The sequence below is a fragment of the Thunnus maccoyii genome, chromosome 4 (assembly GCF_910596095.1).
Source record: "Thunnus maccoyii chromosome 4, fThuMac1.1, whole genome shotgun sequence".
NCBI classification, from domain to species: Eukaryota; Metazoa; Chordata; class Actinopteri; order Scombriformes; family Scombridae; genus Thunnus; species Thunnus maccoyii.
Window position 1 is genome coordinate 33,784,372 of NC_056536.1, and position 21,393 is coordinate 33,805,764.

The window sequence follows — 21,393 nt, forward strand, 5'->3', positions numbered from 1 at the left end:
TAGCTTTATAATTGTGTTAAATCCAGACTAGTGTCAATTTTACCAAAAACTTTTCCCCTTTTATTCAGTGCAAGATGAGTGATTAACATAAAACACATATGACACGGGACAATACAAACCAGACAGCAACCCAAACAAAACAACAACATGAACAAAATAATAGATAAATAAAAATGGCTCAATATGAGATGCACATGTGGTGTGTGTGTATTTGTGTGTAAGGATAAGGAGAGAGCAGGACGGACAAAAGTGAAGAGAGAGAGAGAGAAAGAGAGCCGCAGTGCTGTTGGGGGTGGTGGGAGGATGGGGGTGTCTCTGGTTGGGTCCCAGGGACGAGGAGGTGCCACGGTGAAACCAGGATGGGTCAGGACAAGTTTTTTCCCCCTCTCTTCACTCCCATCAGACCACCTCTTTTGTTTGTTTGCTTGTCCTGTCTGCTTCAGGCCGCTCCCAGACCTGTAGGAGGTCACCGGCCTGCTGCAGGTCAGATACTCTCTAGAGCAGCCCCCCCGCCCCTACAGGAGGGGTCTGTTCATTTGGGTCTGAGGAGCATTTTTCTGTTTGAAGGGGGGTTAAATGGGGAATGGGCCCTCAGACACCAAGCTGTCCAAACCAGTCAGGACCCCCAAGCCCCTTCAGCCACCTGGGTCCTGTATGTGATGGTCCTGTCATGCAGAAACTTAAATTAACTTAATTAGAGCTGCATCAATTAGCCGATTAATCAATTAGTCGATCAACAGAAAATTCATCTGCAATGATTCTGATAATCAAATAATCGTTTCAGTCATTTTATTTGTCGTACATGACAGTAAACTGAATATGTGGGTTTTTGACTGTTGGTCAGACAAAACAAAACACTTGAAAACGTCACCTTCGACTCTTGACTCTGGTCATTTTTCACAAATTTTTGACATTTCATAAACAAAATGATTAATCAATCAATCAATCGAAAACATAATCAGCAGATGAACTGATAGTGAAAATAATCGTTAGTTGCAGCCCAAAACTGAATTACTTAGTAATTTTGTTGATCCATCCATCAATTTTCTGACATTCATCTGGGTCCAGGTCACATTCAATGATAAACGATTTTATTTACTAGGACTTATTGTTACCTACGTATTGTGGAGGACAGACAGAAGAGCTGATTATTTGCCTGTTTGTAAGCATGTGAAGTCAGATGTGTCTGTTTGTTTGTAATTTAAATTTTTCAATTTCCTTACTAAGATAAGACGCTCCGAGATGTTTTTTGCCTGAGAACTTTGCAGTTTTTTAAAATATATTTTTTAGAGATGACAGGAATTGAAGGGAGAACATGATGGGAGGTGACATACAACAAAGGTCCGCAGCCAGATTCAAACAGTGAGCTTTGTGGTTATATGTCATGAGTCTTAACCAGTAGGCTACCAGGACAGAACTTTGCAGTTTTTTAACAGAGTAAATGGTTTTTGTACTAATTTGCTTGGTAATTTTTTGTCTGCACATGTATTCTTATTCATCGTGTATTTTATTGTCATGTTGTTGTTGCAGCAGATCCATTTAGCTGAGACGAACGTCTCCTGAGGGAGACAATAAAAGTGACCTTGACCTCGATACAGCTGAGACACGAATGTGATATAATTGTAAATAAATTCATGTAACTAATGAATAATTGTAGGCCTTATTGTCCCAGCTGGTTTTCCTTCATTCTTTCATCAGTATGACAGTGAAAAAAATATTAAATTGCATTTCATGTGGTATTTAAAAAAAACCCTGATTAACCATTTCGCTACTGGGGCGTCACAACCAACCAGTAACTGAAGAACCTTAAAGTGTCACAGACGGCCGTTAGCTGCTCCATCTGACTCCCATTTAAAAAGCCTCAACTTCTCTTTAGAAATACTGAGTCAATCATTGTTTCCAACCAGTCATTATGGTCTCAATCTCTAAATTCAGACCCTCTAATAAGTGTGCTGGTGGTCATTTTGGAAATTATTGCTTCATTAATAAGATTTGAAGACTTATAGTAGCTTTGATGTCTGTCGTGTGGACATTGATTGACAGCTGTGATTGATAGCTGACTCACCTGCTGTTCTCCCTGAGTCTGACTATTGTCACAATATTTCACTAAGTTTAATGTTACTTGATTATGACACCTGCCCTGTTAGCCTGTTAGCAACGTTAGTGTGCAGCGCTCGGTGTTCCCAGTAAGCTAGCGTTAGCTTGGGTCTGAGGTAGCGAGGCGTGTTTCCAGGGTGTGAAAGGCAACACCACTCACTCCTTATCTGGAAAGGCCCTGACTCCAAACTGAAAAGATGGCGCTGACCTGAAGCTGCAACTCTGGGCTTCAAACCAGCTCCAATGAAAACAACGGGTGATGTCACACCTCGATACGTCCATCTTTATATACGGTCTGTGGTCCCGATGTCAGCATTCTTAATCCCACCTCCAAAGATCCGATTGTGTCTTTGACTGGGGAGACATCAGTGAGCGTTATTTTGGGATCTGATAAGCCTCCAATTCATGGATCTGTTACCCATCATGTTGCTGACACCTCTAACAACACACCCACACCAGCAGCCCTCTGTATTATCTTAATGCAGTGTTTGGTCTGAACACCTGGTCAGACAAATGAGAGAGAACACAGGACTTCCTCCTTGAACTGTTGGTTGATTTGATCAGAGAGGAAACTCAAGAAACTTAAACATCAGGTTCAACAGCTGCAAGTCAATGTTGGTTTGACCTTCCTGTTGCTGAAAATGCCCCAATGCACTGCGGCCACCTCCACCCTGAGTTAAAAGACCAGCGCTGGTCATTCTGCTGGTGTCTGTGGTGTGTTTACTGGAACAGAGTCACAGTGTGTACCAGCCTGCTGCCCGCTGCTTTAACAGCTAAAACAGGAAGTCCAGTCAGCATGACTCTACACACACAAACACACACAAACACACAACAGTGTGTATCACAGCCTGTTTTTTTTTCACAGTAAATTGTAGTTCACCACAAGAAACCACAAGTTTCCGGACTGTACTTCTTTGAAACATGTCGGTTCTCGTTTTGCAGACATGACTATGAGTTTGTGTTTTTTGTGTAATTGTGGCACGTTGCTGCTGAATACATGTCCTTCCTGACTCAGTAATCACATTTGTCTTGCATACGTATTATTCTTCTGTGCCTTCTCACCTGTAATACAGAAAATGTGTCTGCTGCATGTATTGTTGTTGAATATGCATCATTAAATGCAATTTCTTATGTTTTTATAAAATTCACATCCATGTGCATGTTTAATGAGTTCTTTTTGAAAACTCTAAAGACTTTCACATCTCTTTGCTCAATTTTTCAATATAAACCAAGTCATTTTATTAGCTATTGTTGTGTCTATTGATGTTACTTTGTAGTATTTTATGTTTTTGTGCAGTAACACATCTTATAGGTGTGTTTCTATCCACCTGCATTTTCAATTTACACATCGCTGCACTGGGTCACATGGTGACAGCCTTATCCTTCAATATACTCAATATGCAGTGTTGGGCAGTAATGCATTACTTAGTAACATGTTAATACATTACAGTAATGTGATTACTTTTTACAGTTTAAAACTCACACTGACACTCGTGGGTCGGCGTGTTTCCTGTCTTGCAGGATTAATGGAGTTTTGATATCAGTGTGGTCTCTGCGTTCAGCTGACAGATGCTCTGGAGGAGGAGAAATGTCTTATTCACATGTTGTGTGTTGTTAGCTGCAGCTTGCTAACGTTAGCCATGGGTTCGCCTACGTTCAGGAGTCACCTGACGCTGGTTTAGTTCAGAGTTGGAGGGTGTGTGAACTGTGCAGTGAGGTCGGGACTTTTGCAGTGCTGTGTGCATCGCTGAGGCTACGCTAACACTAGCTGTTGGATGGTCAGTAAATCCTTCTGAGCTGTTACGTGCCTGCTTGTAAACCACATATATCTCATTTCCTGTTTCTACATTTTAAATACAGAAGCTGCAGCGTGTGTGACGGAGCTGACAGCTGAGAGACCAAAGTAACGAGTAATGTAATGCAGTACTGTTGCTGCTGAGTAATGTGTAAAGTAATGTAATTACTTTAACAACCAGTAATCTGTAATCAGTAATTAATTACAATTATCAAGTAACTTGTCCAATATTGTTAATATGTGCACAAACACAGGCACTAAATGGCAGGAAGAGCACAGAAAAGGTGTGGATCTTTCTCTGTGGAGCTTTAGACTACCATGTAAAATGGGGGTCAAGAAGAGCCCAACAACAAACCCAGAGGCCTCATAGGAGGTTAATCGGGCCATGCTAGTACAGTAAGTTGATCTTTGGCATTTTTTTTACACTTAAACTACTTTTCCAAGTGAAGAATGAACTTAAATGACTCTGAACTTCTAAAAAAAAATGTTGGGACATGTGCACGTGAGTTGCCTCCTTTCTGGAAATATGTTGATGTAACTTGTTTGTTTTTTGGTTAATGGGGATTATACAGGGCAGTGGTGAAAAGTAACAAAAAAGTAAGTACATTCACTCAAGTACTGTACTTAAGTACAATTTTGAGGTACTTGTACTTTACTTGAGTATTTCCATGTGATGCTACTTTCTACATTTCAGAGGGAAATATTGTACTTTCTACTCCACTACATTTATTTGACAGCTTTAGTTACTTTTCAGATGAAGATTTGACACAATGGATAATATAACAAGCTTTTAAAATACAACACATTGTTAAAGATGAAACCAGTGGTTTCCAAACTTTTTGGCTTTTGACGTCTTACAAAAAGCAGTGTGTAGTCGGGGTCACATTTCACATGTCTATGAGTTGTTAACAGCTCCACCAAATAGTGATTTTTCCCTCTAAACTTCTCACATGCTTTCATTTCAATAAATGTTCAAATGATCCAATATTTCAGCAAAAATCAAAGATTAGAGAAAAAGTCCAAAAACTGAAAACAGATTTGTGTATCAGAACTTTGTTTTTTCTTCTTTCCTCTCCCATTAATCATCTCACCACCCCTCAGATTTATCTGCTGACCCTTTGGAGGGGCCCGACCCCTAGGTTGGGAACCACTGGACTAAACTAGCTAACTGTATATAAAGTAGTGTAAACTAGCTCCACCTCCAGCAGCTACAACAGTAACATGCTGCTCTAACACTGATGCTTCACTATTAATAATCTAATGATGTCATATATAATAATATATCAGTCAGAGGGACCAAACCACTACTTTTACTGCAATACTTTAACTACATCAAGCTCATAATACTTATGTACTTTTACTGCAATACTTTAACTACATCAAGCTCATAATACTTATGTACTTTTACTGCAATACTTTAACTACATCAAGCTCATAATACTTATGTACTTTTACTGTAGGAGGATTTTTCATGCAGGACTTTTACATGTAATGCAGTATTTTTACGCTGCTGTATTGGTACTTTCACTTAAGTAAAGAGTCTGAAGGCTTCTTCCACCACTAATACAGGGGCGTGTGTGCGCGTGTACGTGCCTCCCAGACTTGTCCGTGCACGCTCCGCATACAGCATGTTGTAGCTTTGTTGCATGCTTGCATGCGTTTCGCCCTGCGACAGTTTTTTCTTTCTTGAAGCCTTATCAACACCTCGACTCACTTCCTGGTTTTTAATACCGGAGTTCTCTGGCGGGAGCGTGTACGTGCACGCGCCCACACACACTGAGCGCAGAGGGAGGGTTGTGTCTCTACACCTCTCTCTGCACTGTAGAGTCCTGTAAGAGACGCGCTCACACGCAGCTGAGTTCTGTGATATTTCCTTGAATACTGAGCTGCAGCCACAGACGCGAATCAGCTGTTTCTCCGACTTTTTGGCTCATTTTCTAAACTCTTCTCCGAACTTGTTGAGAGGTTTTTCCAGCTGGCTGTCATGCAGAACCCGGCAGTGACTGTCTGAAGGCAGACAGTGAGTGGTGGACTCTGCAGACTGAATGTAAAGAGCTCCGGACTCCAGCTGCTGCATGAGAAGAACAAAACAAACTTTTAGTTTCTTTTCTGCCGGTGAAGTTTCCTCAGTAGGCAGGAGCAGAAACTTTCTCTCCTTCTTCACCTGTTGGTTCCTGTTTGTTTGTTTGTTTGTTTGTTTGGAGGAACCTGAAGTCGCTGCAGGATGTCTGACTCTGCCTCCAGTTTCCTTCATATCGGGGATATCGTGTCCCTGTATGCCGAGGGGTCAGTCAACGGCTTCATCAGCACCCTGGGGTGAGTAACTGAGGTCACAGTGTGAAACTCTGCATACATGTTCACAGTATACATGACTCTGAAGCCGCTGAAAAACACACACGTGACCTAAATACACACACAGTATTGTGACATATAGAGACTCGAAAAGCCTGAATGTTCATTCATGTAAAGACTCTGTTAAGAAGCTTTGACAGTCAGTTTTAAAGGCACCATAATATGTAACTAAGTCCATTTACTCAAGTACTTAAGTGAAATTTTGAGCTACTTGTACTTTACTTGAGTATTTTCATGTGATGCTACTTTATACTTCCACTCCACTACATTTCAGAGGGAAATGTTGTACAGTTTCTACTCCACTACATTTATTTGACAGCTTTAGTTACTTTTCAGATTGAAGTTTTACATGAAATAACATCTGGTGATCTTATGAATTGCACCACATTGTTACAGATGAAACAGTGTTTCCCAAATGATTAATCTTGTGTCTCATATGATGTATCAGAAGAGGGACAAGTGTTCGCACATCCAGGCACTTTATCCAGGTACAAGACAAAAAAATGAAGTTGTTAAGCCCCCAATAAATACTTTTATTCTCTTTTTTTTTTGAGGCAACGTTTTGATCTGTAAGATATTCCTCACGCAAAAGACAAACAGGGATTTCCTGTAGAGGCAGCAATCAAATCAAATCATTGTGACCTCCTGGTCAGCAAGCAGCAGGGAAAACAAACACCACAAGATGGCGCTGTCACAAAAATGTATATAATGGGAGGGGTCCAGAAAGTAAAAACACCAGAAATTGCCAACTTTTTATTTTTTTTTTTAATTTTCAGGATAATGATTTGATTGATCATTCCTTTTGTACCCTGCAAATCTCATATAAAATATAAAATCGGTGTCTAGATGCGTCTCTTGGGTATAATTGGTGTGTAGTTACTAGGGTTGGGTACCGAACTCGGTACTTTTAAGGGTATTGACCAAATTACGTCAAGACTACAGAGTAGCGATTCATGTTTGATCAATTGGTGTCAAATTTTCCCTCAGCACAGCCCCGAAATAGGTTTTAAAAACACACATTTACTGACCAAAGTGTCTCACACAGAGGCTCCGATACTGACAGGATCACTGACCCGCAGATACAAAGACACGCAACGGATCCATTTTACCAGCCTGCATGGCGGATAGCAGCTAGTGAGCATCGTTAGCATTGTTAGCATAGCTGTGCCGTGCTGTGTGTTGCCCCTAGACTGTATAACAATATGGTGTACGGTGTTCGTGTGTTCTGAAAGATGTCATGGCGCAGATATGAAGTCACACAGCTGTTAGCCTAGCATGCTAATCCTATGGTCTCTCTGTAATAAAGTAGTAAAAAGGTAGCGTTGGGTACTGGTATCGGTTCAAATGTGAACGGTACGAAACCCTAGTAGTTCTGTCTCTTGTATAAAATCAGTGTGTCAGTGTTGTGTTCACTACTGGTTTCTGATGAAAACTAGCAGACTAGTGAACATCAGTTAATGCAGGTTTGAGCTTGTTGCTTATTGAGTGGAGTGAAATGACTGAAGACGTATATATCAACATCTTTATCAGCTCATCTCATCTTCTCTAATGTGAACATACAACAGCTGCATAGCTAAAAATATCCACAGATACGTATCAGTGCACAACCATGTTTCAGTCTTACATGTAATCTGGTTTTTACTGCGTAAAGCGAGTTGGGGGGAGAAGTGCTGAAGGACAAACTCGAGGCACAAACGTTGCTTCTCTTGCTGTTGTGTGAGGCTTTCACAACTAAACCTTTGATAAAACTGTTTGACAACGAAGATACTGACAACAAGCACGAGCTGGAGAGAGAAGCATCTCAGAAGGAGATGATGAGGCAGACAAAACGCTACATTACGATGTTTTACCAGCAGCTGTGACATTGCGAGGGCGTATGTTGATAAGTGGTGGAGAAACAGTAACGATACTGCAATATAAAAATGATTTCCCAACTCATACCATTTTGATGCTGATACTGTTTTTGAGAGTTTAAGAAATCAGATAATTATATATCAACCAATTTTTGTTTGGCATTTCTGTAATTCATCTTACTGTCATTGATTGACTAAGATAAGATAACCTTTATTGACCCCTGGGGGGGAAATGCAAGTGTTACAGCAGCAGCAGAATCAGAATGTAATGGAAAGTAATGTAAGAGTAGAAAATAGAATAGGGAAGTGTTAAAATAAATAAATAAGAATAAAATTCCAAGTACATGAGCAGAGCAGAGCAATACCGTTACACAACCTGAATTTCAGTGTAAAACCTTTTACACTAATGCAACACTGTTGAGCACCATTAAACAGAAAGTAAACTGTACAACATGAATAAAACAGTAAAACCTAAAACTGGGAACCTAGAGGAAAACTGTACAACCTAAGAAACAACAGTGCAAAAGACAAATTGTTCAAAACCAATGAAGAACCAGGAACAGTTACAGTGCAACTGGTGGTGTGTAGTGAAAAAATTGGGTTCAGTGTGAAGAATTTAGTGGCATCTAGTAGAACGGCCTCGTCAGAAATGTAATATAATATTCATAAGTATGTTTTAATTATTGCACAATCACCTGAAAATAAGAATCATTGTGTTTTTGTTACCTTAGAATGAGCCTTTATATCTACAGAGGGAGCCCACCATGTTGCACCTCCATGTTTCTAAAGTAGCCCAGAATGGACAAACCAAACACTGGCTCTAGAGAGGGCCCATCGCATATTTTTCAAGTTTTGCAGCCACCTTAGGTTCTCCTACATGCTTGGAAGGGGAGGAGGGGGAGGCAGTTGGTTGCAATCTGCGACCTAACCGCTGGATGCTGCTAAATCCGACACACTGGTCCTTTAAGTATGATAGTTGTGAGGCAGTAGTACAGCATATTGCACTACGAGGAGTCACTGTGGGGTCTGCTGAGATTAGAGGTCGTCGTGAAGCCTCACAGCAGAGGGAACGAAGGATTGTTAGTGCTTCTTGGAACACCGTGGGTTGATGAACCGGACACTGAGGGAGCTGTCCAGGGCCTTCAGGGTCTCATAGAGGGGGTCGGAGGGGTTGGTTCGCATTGGATGACAGCTTGGCCACCATTCGTCTCTCACTCACCTCCTCAACCCGACACCAAACGGCAAACAGATATTGATACTGAAAATGATGGTATTTTTGTTTTTGCACCTTATTTTGAGGAACAGAAACAAGTTTTTCCACATTTTTTTTTTCATTTAACAAAAAAAGCCAAAGTTTTGCAGAAATAAACTAGTCTGATCAAAGAATAAAGGTGCGTTCAGACATACGGATGCAGAATAGTTGTCAGTCTTGAGCACTTAATTTACATCCTCTGCTCTGACTGGACAGTTGTTTTCTGATGTAGCTGCTGTACTAATAAACCAACGATGTCAGTGATTTGTTTCCACATGTCGTCATTCTGTTAAAGGTCTCGGCAGCTGTTAAATACAGCTGGAGACCGCGACGATCGGATTTCCTCCGTTTTGTTTAAAGTTATTTAAGTTATTTAAGAAGCGTGATTGGCTCTCGCTGGTTGTTGGAGGACATTTGCATTAAGTTGAGGTTTTCTCAACTGTCCCCTGTACTGTCGCCGCTCGCTTTCTGAATCTCTGTAGCTCAGCGGGGGTCAACAAGATCATGAATCTGACTGCACATTAAATGCCAACTTTTGAACTTGAACCTCTCTGTGCCACAGACACATTTTGGTCAATAACGGAAAGTATTGAAGTTTGATACTGAGCCGCAAAAATGACAAAAACATATCAAAAGAAAAACACAATAAAACATGATGATTTTAATTCACTGAGCTGCACAAACACATAGTGATCTCCTGCAGTGAAACTAGAGGAACACAGTAAACACGCTGCTGGAGTTCTCCGCAGGACAAACGAACATCATGTGACAGCTGCAGTTGTTTAGTTGTGCAGTTCAGTGTTACTGTTCAAATATCACAGACAGCAGAGTTACGCTGACACCACACTGCAGATAAAATACCACAGAGCACGATAAGGTGGCCGTATACCCACTGAAGGGATGGACACAGTAACGTGAACACCTGCACAACCTGTTCTTTCTGTCCAACACTTTGTATCTGGAGAACTATCAGTCAGATTTCCATCAGATGTGTTGTGGACGTTAGTGCTCCTCAGAGGATGATTATAGATTTTCACGACTGAGTGACTTTTCCTCTTAGCTTCACTTCTGTCAAAACTCTGAGAACAGATAAATCATCAGGATGTTGTTGGTTTCATACTGTGGGGATGTAATGAACGCTGCAGCCTGGAGGGGGCGCTACTTATACTGTTAGTGATATTTATTATTTTAAAGCTGATTAAAATATTTAACACTGAAGTTTAAACTGAAGCTTTACAGGCATCGACCTGCTTGTTGAAGTGACAGACAGACAGACGTGTCAGGTCAGGCAGAGTTATTATTGTTCCACTGTGGCCCCAGTGTAGAATTCCAGGACGTGTCCCTGACTTTCCATAACTTGTAAGGCCTCTTCCAAACTATCTGTGGAAGATTTTCTAAAAGTAGTGATGTTATCTTGGTGGAGTCGCCTGCACAACTTTAACATTTTTAAATTTAAAAAAAAAAATATATATATATATATATATATATATAAATAGTTGAGCACATCGCAGTTAACACTTGGTGCTGATTCTCCTGTCGAGTGCAGTAAAGCAGAAACAGAAGATGTAATGAGCAACAGAGCGACAGAGTGACATCACGTCCTGGTGATGGAGAGCATGATGGACAGACAGCTGACATCACAGCTTATTTCTGTTGGAAGCGTTTTGATAACAGTCCTGTGTCAGTTATACAGACATGTATTGAACGCCGCCCAAGAGACCAAGAAGAAAATAGTTGTCGATTCATTTTCTGACTCTACAAAAACACACACGTTAACACACAGCTGCTCTCTGGAACAGGAACTGTGACGCAACGTTTGGCTTCTGACAAATAGTCAATCAGGAGTCTGTTTGTTTGTTTGTGTAAGTCTGTCTTGTTTATTTCGTCACCCGACCTGCCTGACTTGAACATCTGTTTCTTTTCCCCATAAGAGGGACGATAAGTTTTTATTGTTTTTATACTCGACAACTGAATTATATGTGAGGGTTGGGAGACTTTAGACTTGTGTTTATTTAAATATTATATTTATTGTTGTCACATTCATCCATTCAGCAGCTGATATTAGCTCATCACAGATATGTTTGTAGTGTCTACCGATAAGTAGAAAGTGAGTTGTGTCAGTAGAAATATGTTTAAGATATGTTTATGATCATTTAGAAACAGTGACTCAAGGATCCTTAAAAAAATGTAAAATGCAAAATAATACAAAATACATATTAATATTGCCCAGAATCAACCGGCAGTACTGAACATGTTCTTCTGCTTTTCAGTCTAACATCTATCAGTCAGTCAGTCAGTTGAAAAGTGATAATTTTTCAACATTCTCTGATATTCTCCTGAGAATTTCTGAATTTCTGACGTTTTACTGTCAAGAATATAACCTTTAACACTCTCACACACACACACACACACACACACACACAGTGGCAGCTATGTCTGCTTGCATGGCAGGAAAAGGAAGTAGTACCCAGTGTGTCCAGGGGAGATTTCCACTGTGCCAGTTTATGAGTGTTTCCTGTGCTGTGGTCTTACACCCATTCTTCTTTGTTTGACTCCATCTTGACCTTTACAGCGTCTCTTTTGACTTTCACTTGACTTCCATTGATCTTAACAGTAACAATAATAATTCAGTTAAACAACAGGTCACTGTTTTTAGCCACCTTAGTATGAAATGCTGACACAGACGTTAAAATCCTGATTTGTTAAATATCCTCTCCAGACTTGTTTTAACACAAATACTCAGCTTTGAATAATAATTGTGTCTTGACATGATTTTTCCACCAAAAAAGTTATTTACAATGTACAATGTAGTACAAAATAAAACAACAGAAGTCTTGTGGTTAGAAGCTTGGAGCTCCAGAGCCCAGTGAAAAAGCAGCACCAGATACAGAGACAGTCTGTTCATTGATCCATTTGAGACAGTGGAAAGTACCAAAAAAACTTTGATAAATATGATACCGAAGCAGATTCTGTCCAGTAATCCTCACTCAGGGTTAAAAGAGTTTGAAAAGTGAACATCTTGGGAACATTTAAGAGCCACAAATGGAAAGAAGAATGCTAAAAATCAAACAGTCAGTGAAAACATGAGTCTTTATAGCACAAAGAGGTTGTGATGTGTAGCCCAGCAAGCTAGTAAAGCTCTGTAAACAGTTCCCGCACATGCTCAGTAGCGTCTGCCTAACACAGAACTACTCTCTGGAGACTGAAAACATGACGCTGTTATTAGTCTTTGGAGCCGTTTCTAAACAAACTAACGTGACCAAACTCTTCATGATGAAGGAACATGTGACCCAGAGCAGCGGTGTGACTCACTGACGTGTTTTTAATAGTTTCTGGACAACAACACAATTTTAATAATCAGAAGTGTTTGTAGTTTGCATATAATACTTGAAATTGACTTCCAGATGCTACGTGTCCACCTTGTTCATGTAGGCTAAAGCATCCTGCTGGAATTCAAGACATGGTCTGTTGAACATTTACACTGTACACTTATACGCCTGTTGCTTGTTTCATTTACTGGACGCCAAGCAGGATTTTAAATTGAACTGTTGACATAATGACTGTTTTTGTTTTATTTTAAGAGGTCTTAGTGACAAGTAATGAATAGAAGTTTAGAGAAAAAAGGTGTTTGGATGAAGTAAGTCTTGATGAAGATGAAGATGAAGAGAAGAAGAAAGAACAGATTTTTCTGTCAGTTAGCGACAGAAAAAAGAAAGTATTAGAAATATGTAGCTAGTAGAGCTGCAACGATTAGTCAATTAACTGATTAGTCGATCATCAAAAAAAAAAATCATGCCAACGACTTTGATAATCAGTTAATTGTTTTGAGTCGTTTTTAAAGAAAAAATATCAAAATTCTCCAAATTCCAGCTTCTCAAATGTGAATATTTTCTGGTTCCTTTAGTCCTCTGTGACAGTAAACTGAATATCTTTGGGTTGTGGACTGTTGGTCGGGACATTCTAGGTTGCATCTTGCATCTTTTGCAAAAGGTGATCGACATTTTTCACCGTTTTCAGACATTTTATGGACCAAACAATTAATCGATTAATCGAGAAACCAATAAACGGATTAATGAATGATGAAAATAGTTGCAGCCTCAGTGGGAAACGTAAAATAGGAATGTAAAGCTAAGCTCCTGTACAGCATAACAAGGTAAGATGCTGATACAAGCAGACAGTGTGTGTTTGCATATGAATACATGGAGGCACATCTGACTGTGTTCTTCCTCCGCCCGATTAATCAAACAAAACGGACCCGACACACCCAGACGTCCTGCAGTAAAGTCACAAACAGAACGAAAACTGAAACGCTGTCTGAGTGAAGCTGAAGTCTGTTTGATCTCTGGTTTTATCCTCATATTTCTATATCTAGCTTTGTTAGTGTGATATTTCTGGAGGTTTGTAGTTCTCTTCAGTTTGGTGATAAATCCTGAGGTAACAGGCTCATGTTTGTTTGTTTAGGTTGATAATCAGCTGCACTGATCGTGTGATTTTTACACAATTTTACACAGTGATTTGTAAAAGGCCAATCAAAGGCATATTTATAAATGTTATATTGATTAACTGCTTTATCATTCTTTTAATTTACACATCAGGAATCATTTTACTTCCAGTTAATCTTCTTTTTATTTTATCCTTAACTGTGATGACACAAAAGCATGGGAATTTAATTTCTCAGCATTTTCAAAAGATAAAATATGTCTGATCTTTGAGATGTTTTGTAAGTGATGAGTCAAATGTGAATCCTGAATTCTTACAGTGCAGCTTTAGCGCCTCGCGGTGCAACACAATCAGTGAAATTTTGCTTCTTTGTTTGATTCAGGTCTCAATGTCAGCAAAGTTCTTGCACACCATGAAACCTCCAGACTCTGTGACAATGACAACAATGTCAGTTTATTACATGTCACTCTGTGAGATGGGTCTAAATGTCGGTCACAGTCTGTGTCAGTTCATCAGGTTGTGAGATGAGTGATGGTGAACATAGCTATGATGGAAATAATAGTCGCATAAACATCATCATCATTTGTCTCATGAATATATTAAGGAAAACGAGTGTGTGTTCTCCCTAAACTTTATTCAAAAAACTGCACTGTATCCTGTGTCATTTCATGTCGTATTCTGATTGGTCAGTTTGCAGATGCGGGTTGTCTCCAAAGCTCCAAATCAGTTGTTGTTGGAGTCTCACAGTGAGATCTAGGACATTGTTTTGAATTGACAGCCAAAGATTTTACCTTTTTCTCACGGTTGTAACTTTTGTCTCAGACAAGCCAAAATTACACAGAAGGTTCCTTTAGTGGCAGGTGTGTAGGATCAACTTGGAAAAGGAAACAAAGAAGCCTGAACACTGTCCATCACTTGTACTCACTTAAATACATTTCAGTCCTCAGACTTCCATCAGGAAAAGTCTCAGAAATGACGTTAATAAAGTGATGAAAATGTGCAGGATTCTGTGTTTCTATTTGTATCATTGACATATCTACAGACTGGTGGTGCAGGCAGCAGCATATTCAGGATTTTCCTGGATTTTTTTGAGACAAAAGTTTGGAGAACATGCGTGGTGGTGCTGTGTACACATTTTGTGTGCATCTTTAGAGTGTTGTGTGCTTAAGTGAAAAAAATCATGATTTGACAGACGAGAGTGTCCATAGAGGTTTAAATTTTATCCGAAGATGGAACAAGAAGATGAAAAATAAAGGTTGTGACTAATGACAGTGTTGATTTTCAAGGCCTGGGACGATATGCTTATCTCCTGATTCAATACTATCACGATATTTGGATGCCGATTCGATTCAGAATCAATTCTTGATTGAATGAATAGAAAAGGTGGCACTATTTTCAGTCTCATGCTCCAGTAGACTGTGTGACAGACTACTCACTGCTGTCCTATATGACATATAACTGGCTGATAAGATAAATGGTTCGTAGCCTTTTCATTTTGAAAAGTTAACTGCATTAATTAATTAATGAATTAATGTGAAAGCATCTTACAGTCTCCTGCTTGTATGAGAATAACAAACTGAGGAGGAGGAGGCAGACTGCTCCGCTGTGTTATTAACGTCATGTCTCCAGCAGTGAGCAGCCTCTCTGCTCCACTGTGTTATTAACGTCATGTCTCCAGCAGTGAGCAGCCTCTCTGCTCTGATGTGTTATTAACGTCATGTCTCCAGCAGTGAGCAGCCTCTCTGCTCTGATGTGTTATTAACGTCATGTCTCCAGCAGTGAGCAGCCTCTCTGCTCCGCTGTGTTATTAAAATCATGTCTCCAGCAGTGAGCAGCCTCTCTGCTCCGCTGTGTTATTAACGTCATGTCTCCAGCAGTGAGCAGCCTCTCTGCTCCGCTGTGTTATTAACGTCATGTCTCCAGCAGTGAGCAGCCTCTCTGCTGCTCCGTCAGCTCCGGGGAAAAACATCTCTGTTCATCACGCTGAGCGGCTGCAGGGTTTCTGAGGTGAAACAGACTGAACACCGACTTATTTTCTTCACCTCAGAGTTGGTTAACATTGTTTAATGCTGCAGTGTGTGTTGGTCAGCTGGTCTCGTTTGTTACTGCTGGAGTTTGCTGCTCCGCTCTGCTAACGTTCGCCTCTAGAAAGTTCACAATATATTTCACGTTCATCTTGCAGAGGTTATTATTTACTCATTAAATCAAAGCATGTTTGCTACCGCTGCATTTTTTTGAAGATGAACTAGCAGATAACTCCAACATGTGCACGCTGTAGACAGTCCGGGTGCTGCACTGCTCTCGCCGTTGAGTTAAGCCTTTTCCGCTCTGTCAACATCACATGCTGGAATTTTCAACAAAGGCGGCGGCCAATAATACAAAGGCGGCCCGCCTTTGAGTTAGATAGGGAGAGAAAACACTGATATTGATCTGCAAACAGCTGATTAAAATTGTGTTGACATATGTTTCTGGCTGATGTGGACATGAGGCGTCCAACATGCACCTCAGTCATTTATAGAGATTTATAAAACAGAATCATGTGCATTCACAGATGTCAGATCTGTTAAGAATAATGCCTCTGCATATCTCTGTCTTTGTGCCTACACACAAAGTTTAAATGAATTAAATTGTGAATCTATGCAGAGTTTTATGCATCTCGCTCTCACGGTTTATTTTCATTTGGAGTAAACTGCTGACCGGAGAAAGAGAGACGGACATTTGAATAGGAGTTCCTGCTGTCGGGTGAGAGACCCTGATGCCTACAGGGAGAGAGAGAGGGAGGGTGAACCTGCTGGTTTCCCTACAGTCAAATTCTGCTGCGTCAACACAAACAGGATTCAAACTCTGACTTCCTGAGGTCAGAGGTCAACTTGTTGAAGTTGAGAAGGTGTCTGTGGATCTGATCCCTTCAGATGCAAACACCTGTCTGATGTATCAGAGCAGAAAGACTTTTAAAATCGTTGATGATTATTTTTCCTGTCAATCGATTAATCGACTAATCCAGCTTCAGATTTTTTGAGTTTGGAAGTTGATTGTCATTAAAATTAAAACGGCTGGAAAACCGTCAGCGTCTTTGCCAAAACATTTAGCAAAAACACAAGAGATTCTTCTCAGAAACGTGAAGCAGCTCTGCTTCACGTCTCTTCCTGCAGGTTCAGTCTGGAGCTTTCCTGCTGACGGAATGAAGGAAAACACCTGTGCTTATTCAAATACTCAAATCCATATTCAAATCTGTTTTTCCTGCACAAGAGAGAGGAAGAGAGGCAGAACAGGATGAAAACAACAAACCGTATTTTACATTTTGTTGTTTCTGTTTCACCAACAAGACGCAGTGAGACAGTAAGAGTCTGATGCCTGGGACACACGGCCTGCGTGAGAAGTGCGTGTGCGTCGCGGAACCTCTCGCTTTTTCATTTCGGCGCCCGTGTTCACAGATTAGAGCAGCCACACGGCCCGTGTGACCCCGCGCGACATCACACCAGCAACATCACACCTTGCACTGTAGTTTCGATGTCGTGAAGTGTCACCACTGCGGGTCAGCCTCACATGGAGTGGTGACAGCAGGGGGTTTAACTGGTGAAATGATTAATATAATGAATAAAAAAAACTCCGTCCTGTAGTATCCCCAACCAGACGCCACCATGCCCGTCACCTCACATATTATTTATTTATTTTTATTAATCTTTTTCTGACTAAACTAAATATAAATGAAATTTATAGTTAAATTATATGAAACATGCTATTATTGATTGCCATTATCAAAGCCAAACTCTATGTGGAGAGATGGAGCCGCAGCAGCAGCAGCTGTCTGTTGTGTGAACGCTGCAAGCGTGCGAGACGCAGCAGTTCAGCGACGCACTGCTGAGGTTCACGCAGGCTGTGGGTCCCAGGCGTGAGAGGAAAACAGCCTTCAGAGAGAAAAATGAGAGTTGAGTCACGTGACAGCGACAGGCAGGGACATGCAGAGCGCTCAGTGTCGTAACTACAGAGAATATCATCAGACTTAAATGATGATAAATTGATGATTGGCTGGCTCGGTGCACAATTAATTATCTTCCCTCCCCGTCATGGAAACTGGAGGGCAGTTTGGTGCAAAATTCAGGTTGATTGAATAAGAGACTTAGGAAAAAATGGAAGAAAGAAAGAATGGAGTTAAACTGTGATGGGAAGAAAGAAAAGATGGAAAGATGAGAACAAAGTAAAACAGATAAAAGACAAAGAAGTGAAGAAGACGAGAAGTAGGTCAGTGAAAGAACAAGCGCAACTCAAGGTGCTTTATATAATTCATTAAAACATTAAGATGCAGATTTAAGAGCAGAAACCTTTTTGTTTAGAAGAAACGTGGCTGTGACTAATGATTATTTTCTCAATGAATAATTTGTCTATTAAACATCAGGAGATAGTGAAAATATCCATCACAGATCACAGACTTTTATAAACAAGCAGCAGCACTTTAAACTCTTCTCTCCAGTGCAGAGACAGACTGACAAATGCTGTGATGCGTTCAGGTGTCTTAGTCTTTGTTGGGAAGAACAGACCAGTACAGTAATCTAATATAATAATCTTCTGGAGATGAAAGCATCGATTCACTTCTATCAATCCTCTGATTCTTGCTGTTTTTAAGCTGCTAGAATTCAGACTTTGTAATTGATTTGATTTGTTAAAAGTCCAAGATTACACCAAGACCGCGTTTACACCTGGTATCAGCTGATCCGACAGAGAGAAGGAAGTCAAGAATGAAAGGAAGATGGGAATAAAGACTTTACACGCATAGATGAATAAAGAAGGAAATACAGAAGATAAAACAGTGTTTAATAAACTGTCCACTGATTCGTCCTGTGATGTGATTTCTGTGAATCAGTTTAATGGAGTTGATGAGAAACAGGTCAGCTGTCCAAAACATGTTAGTCACTGAATCAACATGCCTGAGTGTGTGTGTGTGTGTGTGTGTGTGTGTGTGTGTGTGTGTGCACATTAACACACCTGGGACACACCTGGCAGGTAGACAAAAGAGCTGATTGGTTGTTGTCATAGCGACGGCGGGGCTCCGTGGGTGGTCAGACACTGAAAATCAGACTTTGTAAAGTAGAAAGAAAGAAAGAAAGAAAAAGTGCAGAAAGACTGGGATAGAAGAGGAAAACAAACAGAGAGAAGAATAAAGAAGTGAGGAACACTTTGGATGACACTTAAAGAAACAGACCGAAGAGAAGAATGAAGAAGGATAAAAAAAGAAAACAAATCAAACAGGAGACAAGAAGAAAAGGGGGAAAAGGGAAGACGTTTTTGGGAATTGTGGACTAATGAAAAAAGAAAGAACGCTTAAAGAGAAGAAAGTGATTAAGAAAAGAAAAACACAGGAGACGGGAACTAATTTGATGGGAAGGAGGAAAAGTAGTAATAAAGTTGAACTGAAAGAAGTGAAGACAGAAAAAAAGGGAGACTAGAAGAGAAAGTGAAGATATTTTTTGGAATTTCGGGGACATTTATGGAAAATAAAAATTCATTCAGGACAGAAAGGACATGCAGAAAAAAAGAAAGAAAGAAAAATGGTAAGAGAAGAGGGGAAGAAAAGTAGGAATATGGTTGAACTGGAAAAAGAAAGGAACAGGAGAGGAAGGAAAGAGAGAGTGTTGGGAATTTAGGACGTTTTTTGTAAAGACTTTTAGAAGAGAAGATGTGAAGAAAAGAGATGAAAACAGTTAAGAAAAATAAAAGAGGAGACAGGAAGAACAGCGAGGAACGCGTTTTTGAAAATAATTGACATTTTAAAGAAACAAAGACGGGAAGAGAGGCGGGGAGGAAAAGCAGGAATAAGAACCGCTGAACAGAAAGAAGTGAAGACAGAAAAACAAAGGAGAATAGAGACATTTATGAAAAGTAAAAATCATTTTCTAAAGGAAAGATTTGCTGGCTGCAGCTTCTCAAATGTGAGGATTTGTCATATCGTTTATTAATTCAACATCAAGCTGATTAATATTATATAAATGCTGTTTTACATGTTTGTCTCATTGTCCTGATGTTTCATGTGTTTATTTACATGATGGTCAATGAAGTCAATGAGCTTCGAGTGTCTTTAGTCTGTTTTCAGGCCTTCAGAGACGTTTAAACGCTGAATAAACATTATTTTACAGAATCTTCGGCATATTTGTAAAGTGAGAATGTTTTGGATGTTTTTTGGTTGTTAGGACGTTTTGGGAAAGTGAAGAAGAAAGAATTTTTTATGTGATCCATTAGAAAAGTGAGGGGCAGAATATGAGCCCCCCCCCCCTTTCTAACAGAATAAAATAAGCTTTATTATATATTTATTGTGTATTTATGTTCAACCAAACAGAGAAAAGTGAGTTATATCATTGTGATCTGACAGATGCGTTGAATGCGTTTCCTTCCTCGTAAAACATTTGCAAAACTAATTATTACTATAAGTATTTTGTTTACTAGTGTGCAGTCTTCTTCTTCTTCTCTGCCTTTGCTGGTGCACTGCAGCAGAGTTTGTTGGAACGGTGTGAAACTATAGATAGTGTGTGTGTGGCATCACCCGCATAACAAAACACGGACCCACGAAAACAAAAAAAAGACAAACAAGATGGAGACAAACTCATAAATAAAAAAAAAAGAACTTCTAAAGGCCAAAAAGTCAACAGGAAGTCTTAAATCCTGTCTCTGTCGGGGCTGTTTAATAATCTTTAATATCCTGATATTTAATACATCTTTTTAATAATCCTACCTCACCTGAACCAGAACAACAAAATGAACAGAAAAAAACATAAGAAACAACCACATGAGTCATTTTTTGCTCATTGTTTGTCTTTGGCTTCAGTTATCATGATATTTTTTGATAAAGAACTCATTAAGCAGCATGTTTGGCAGATGATCCTAAAAATACAGGATGTCGGAGCTTAACACAGTCACTTGCACACACCTGATTTGTTTACAAGCTGTGGTTTTCACTGACCTGCGTGACCCCTGACTGAACCACAAAGCAACAATACAGCTCAGTCGACATGTAGATCCACGTTCATCCAGGTCAGAACGAGATGGTGAAACGGTACCTCCTGCAGTATACCGACAAGAAAAGTCTTGTAGATTGTCTCGTCAACTCTTCACCTTTTGGTTCAGACCAAAAAAAAACAAAACAAAAAAAAACAGCTGGAGGAGGAACACACACACACACACACACACACACACACACACACACACACACACACACACACACACGCCCGGCCTCCTGAACAGACATAGAGCTGAATGTAGTTAATGTGTGTATGAATGGACAGGTAATCCTTCTGACTGCAGTCTGTCTGCTCACTGCATGAAAAGAGAGATTTAACATTTAACAGGTGTGTGTGTGTGTGTGTGTGTGTGTGTGTGTGTGTGTGTGTGTCAGACTACCAGAGGCCTCTGTCTATCCGTCTCTAAAGAGCCCCTCTGTTTCCTAAACACTGATGTAAGAGAGATTTACTCTAATGACCACACACACACACACACACACACACAGATTCCTGCTCTGTCTGGTCAGGTATCGCTGCCGGGACCTTAAATAGTCATATTTACTAAAAAATCACCCAAAGAGGGAGCGAGAGCTAACTTAGGGAGCTGTATTTGGT

At 40.1% G+C, this 21,393-nt stretch overlaps 1 protein-coding gene across 1 annotated transcript in view; it reads left to right on the top strand.

The window, feature by feature from the left end:
- The first annotated feature begins 5,485 nt into the window (after nt 1-5,485).
- itpr3 (inositol 1,4,5-trisphosphate receptor, type 3) overlaps nt 5,486-21,393 on the top strand; it is an 82,267-nt gene continuing 66,359 nt past the window's right edge. Inside the window, exon 1 of the mRNA XM_042409625.1 lies at nt 5,486-6,208. Coding sequence (XP_042265559.1) covers nt 6,117-6,208 — 92 coding nt within the window. The 5' untranslated portion in view covers nt 5,486-6,116. The remainder of the gene's footprint in view (nt 6,209-21,393) is intronic.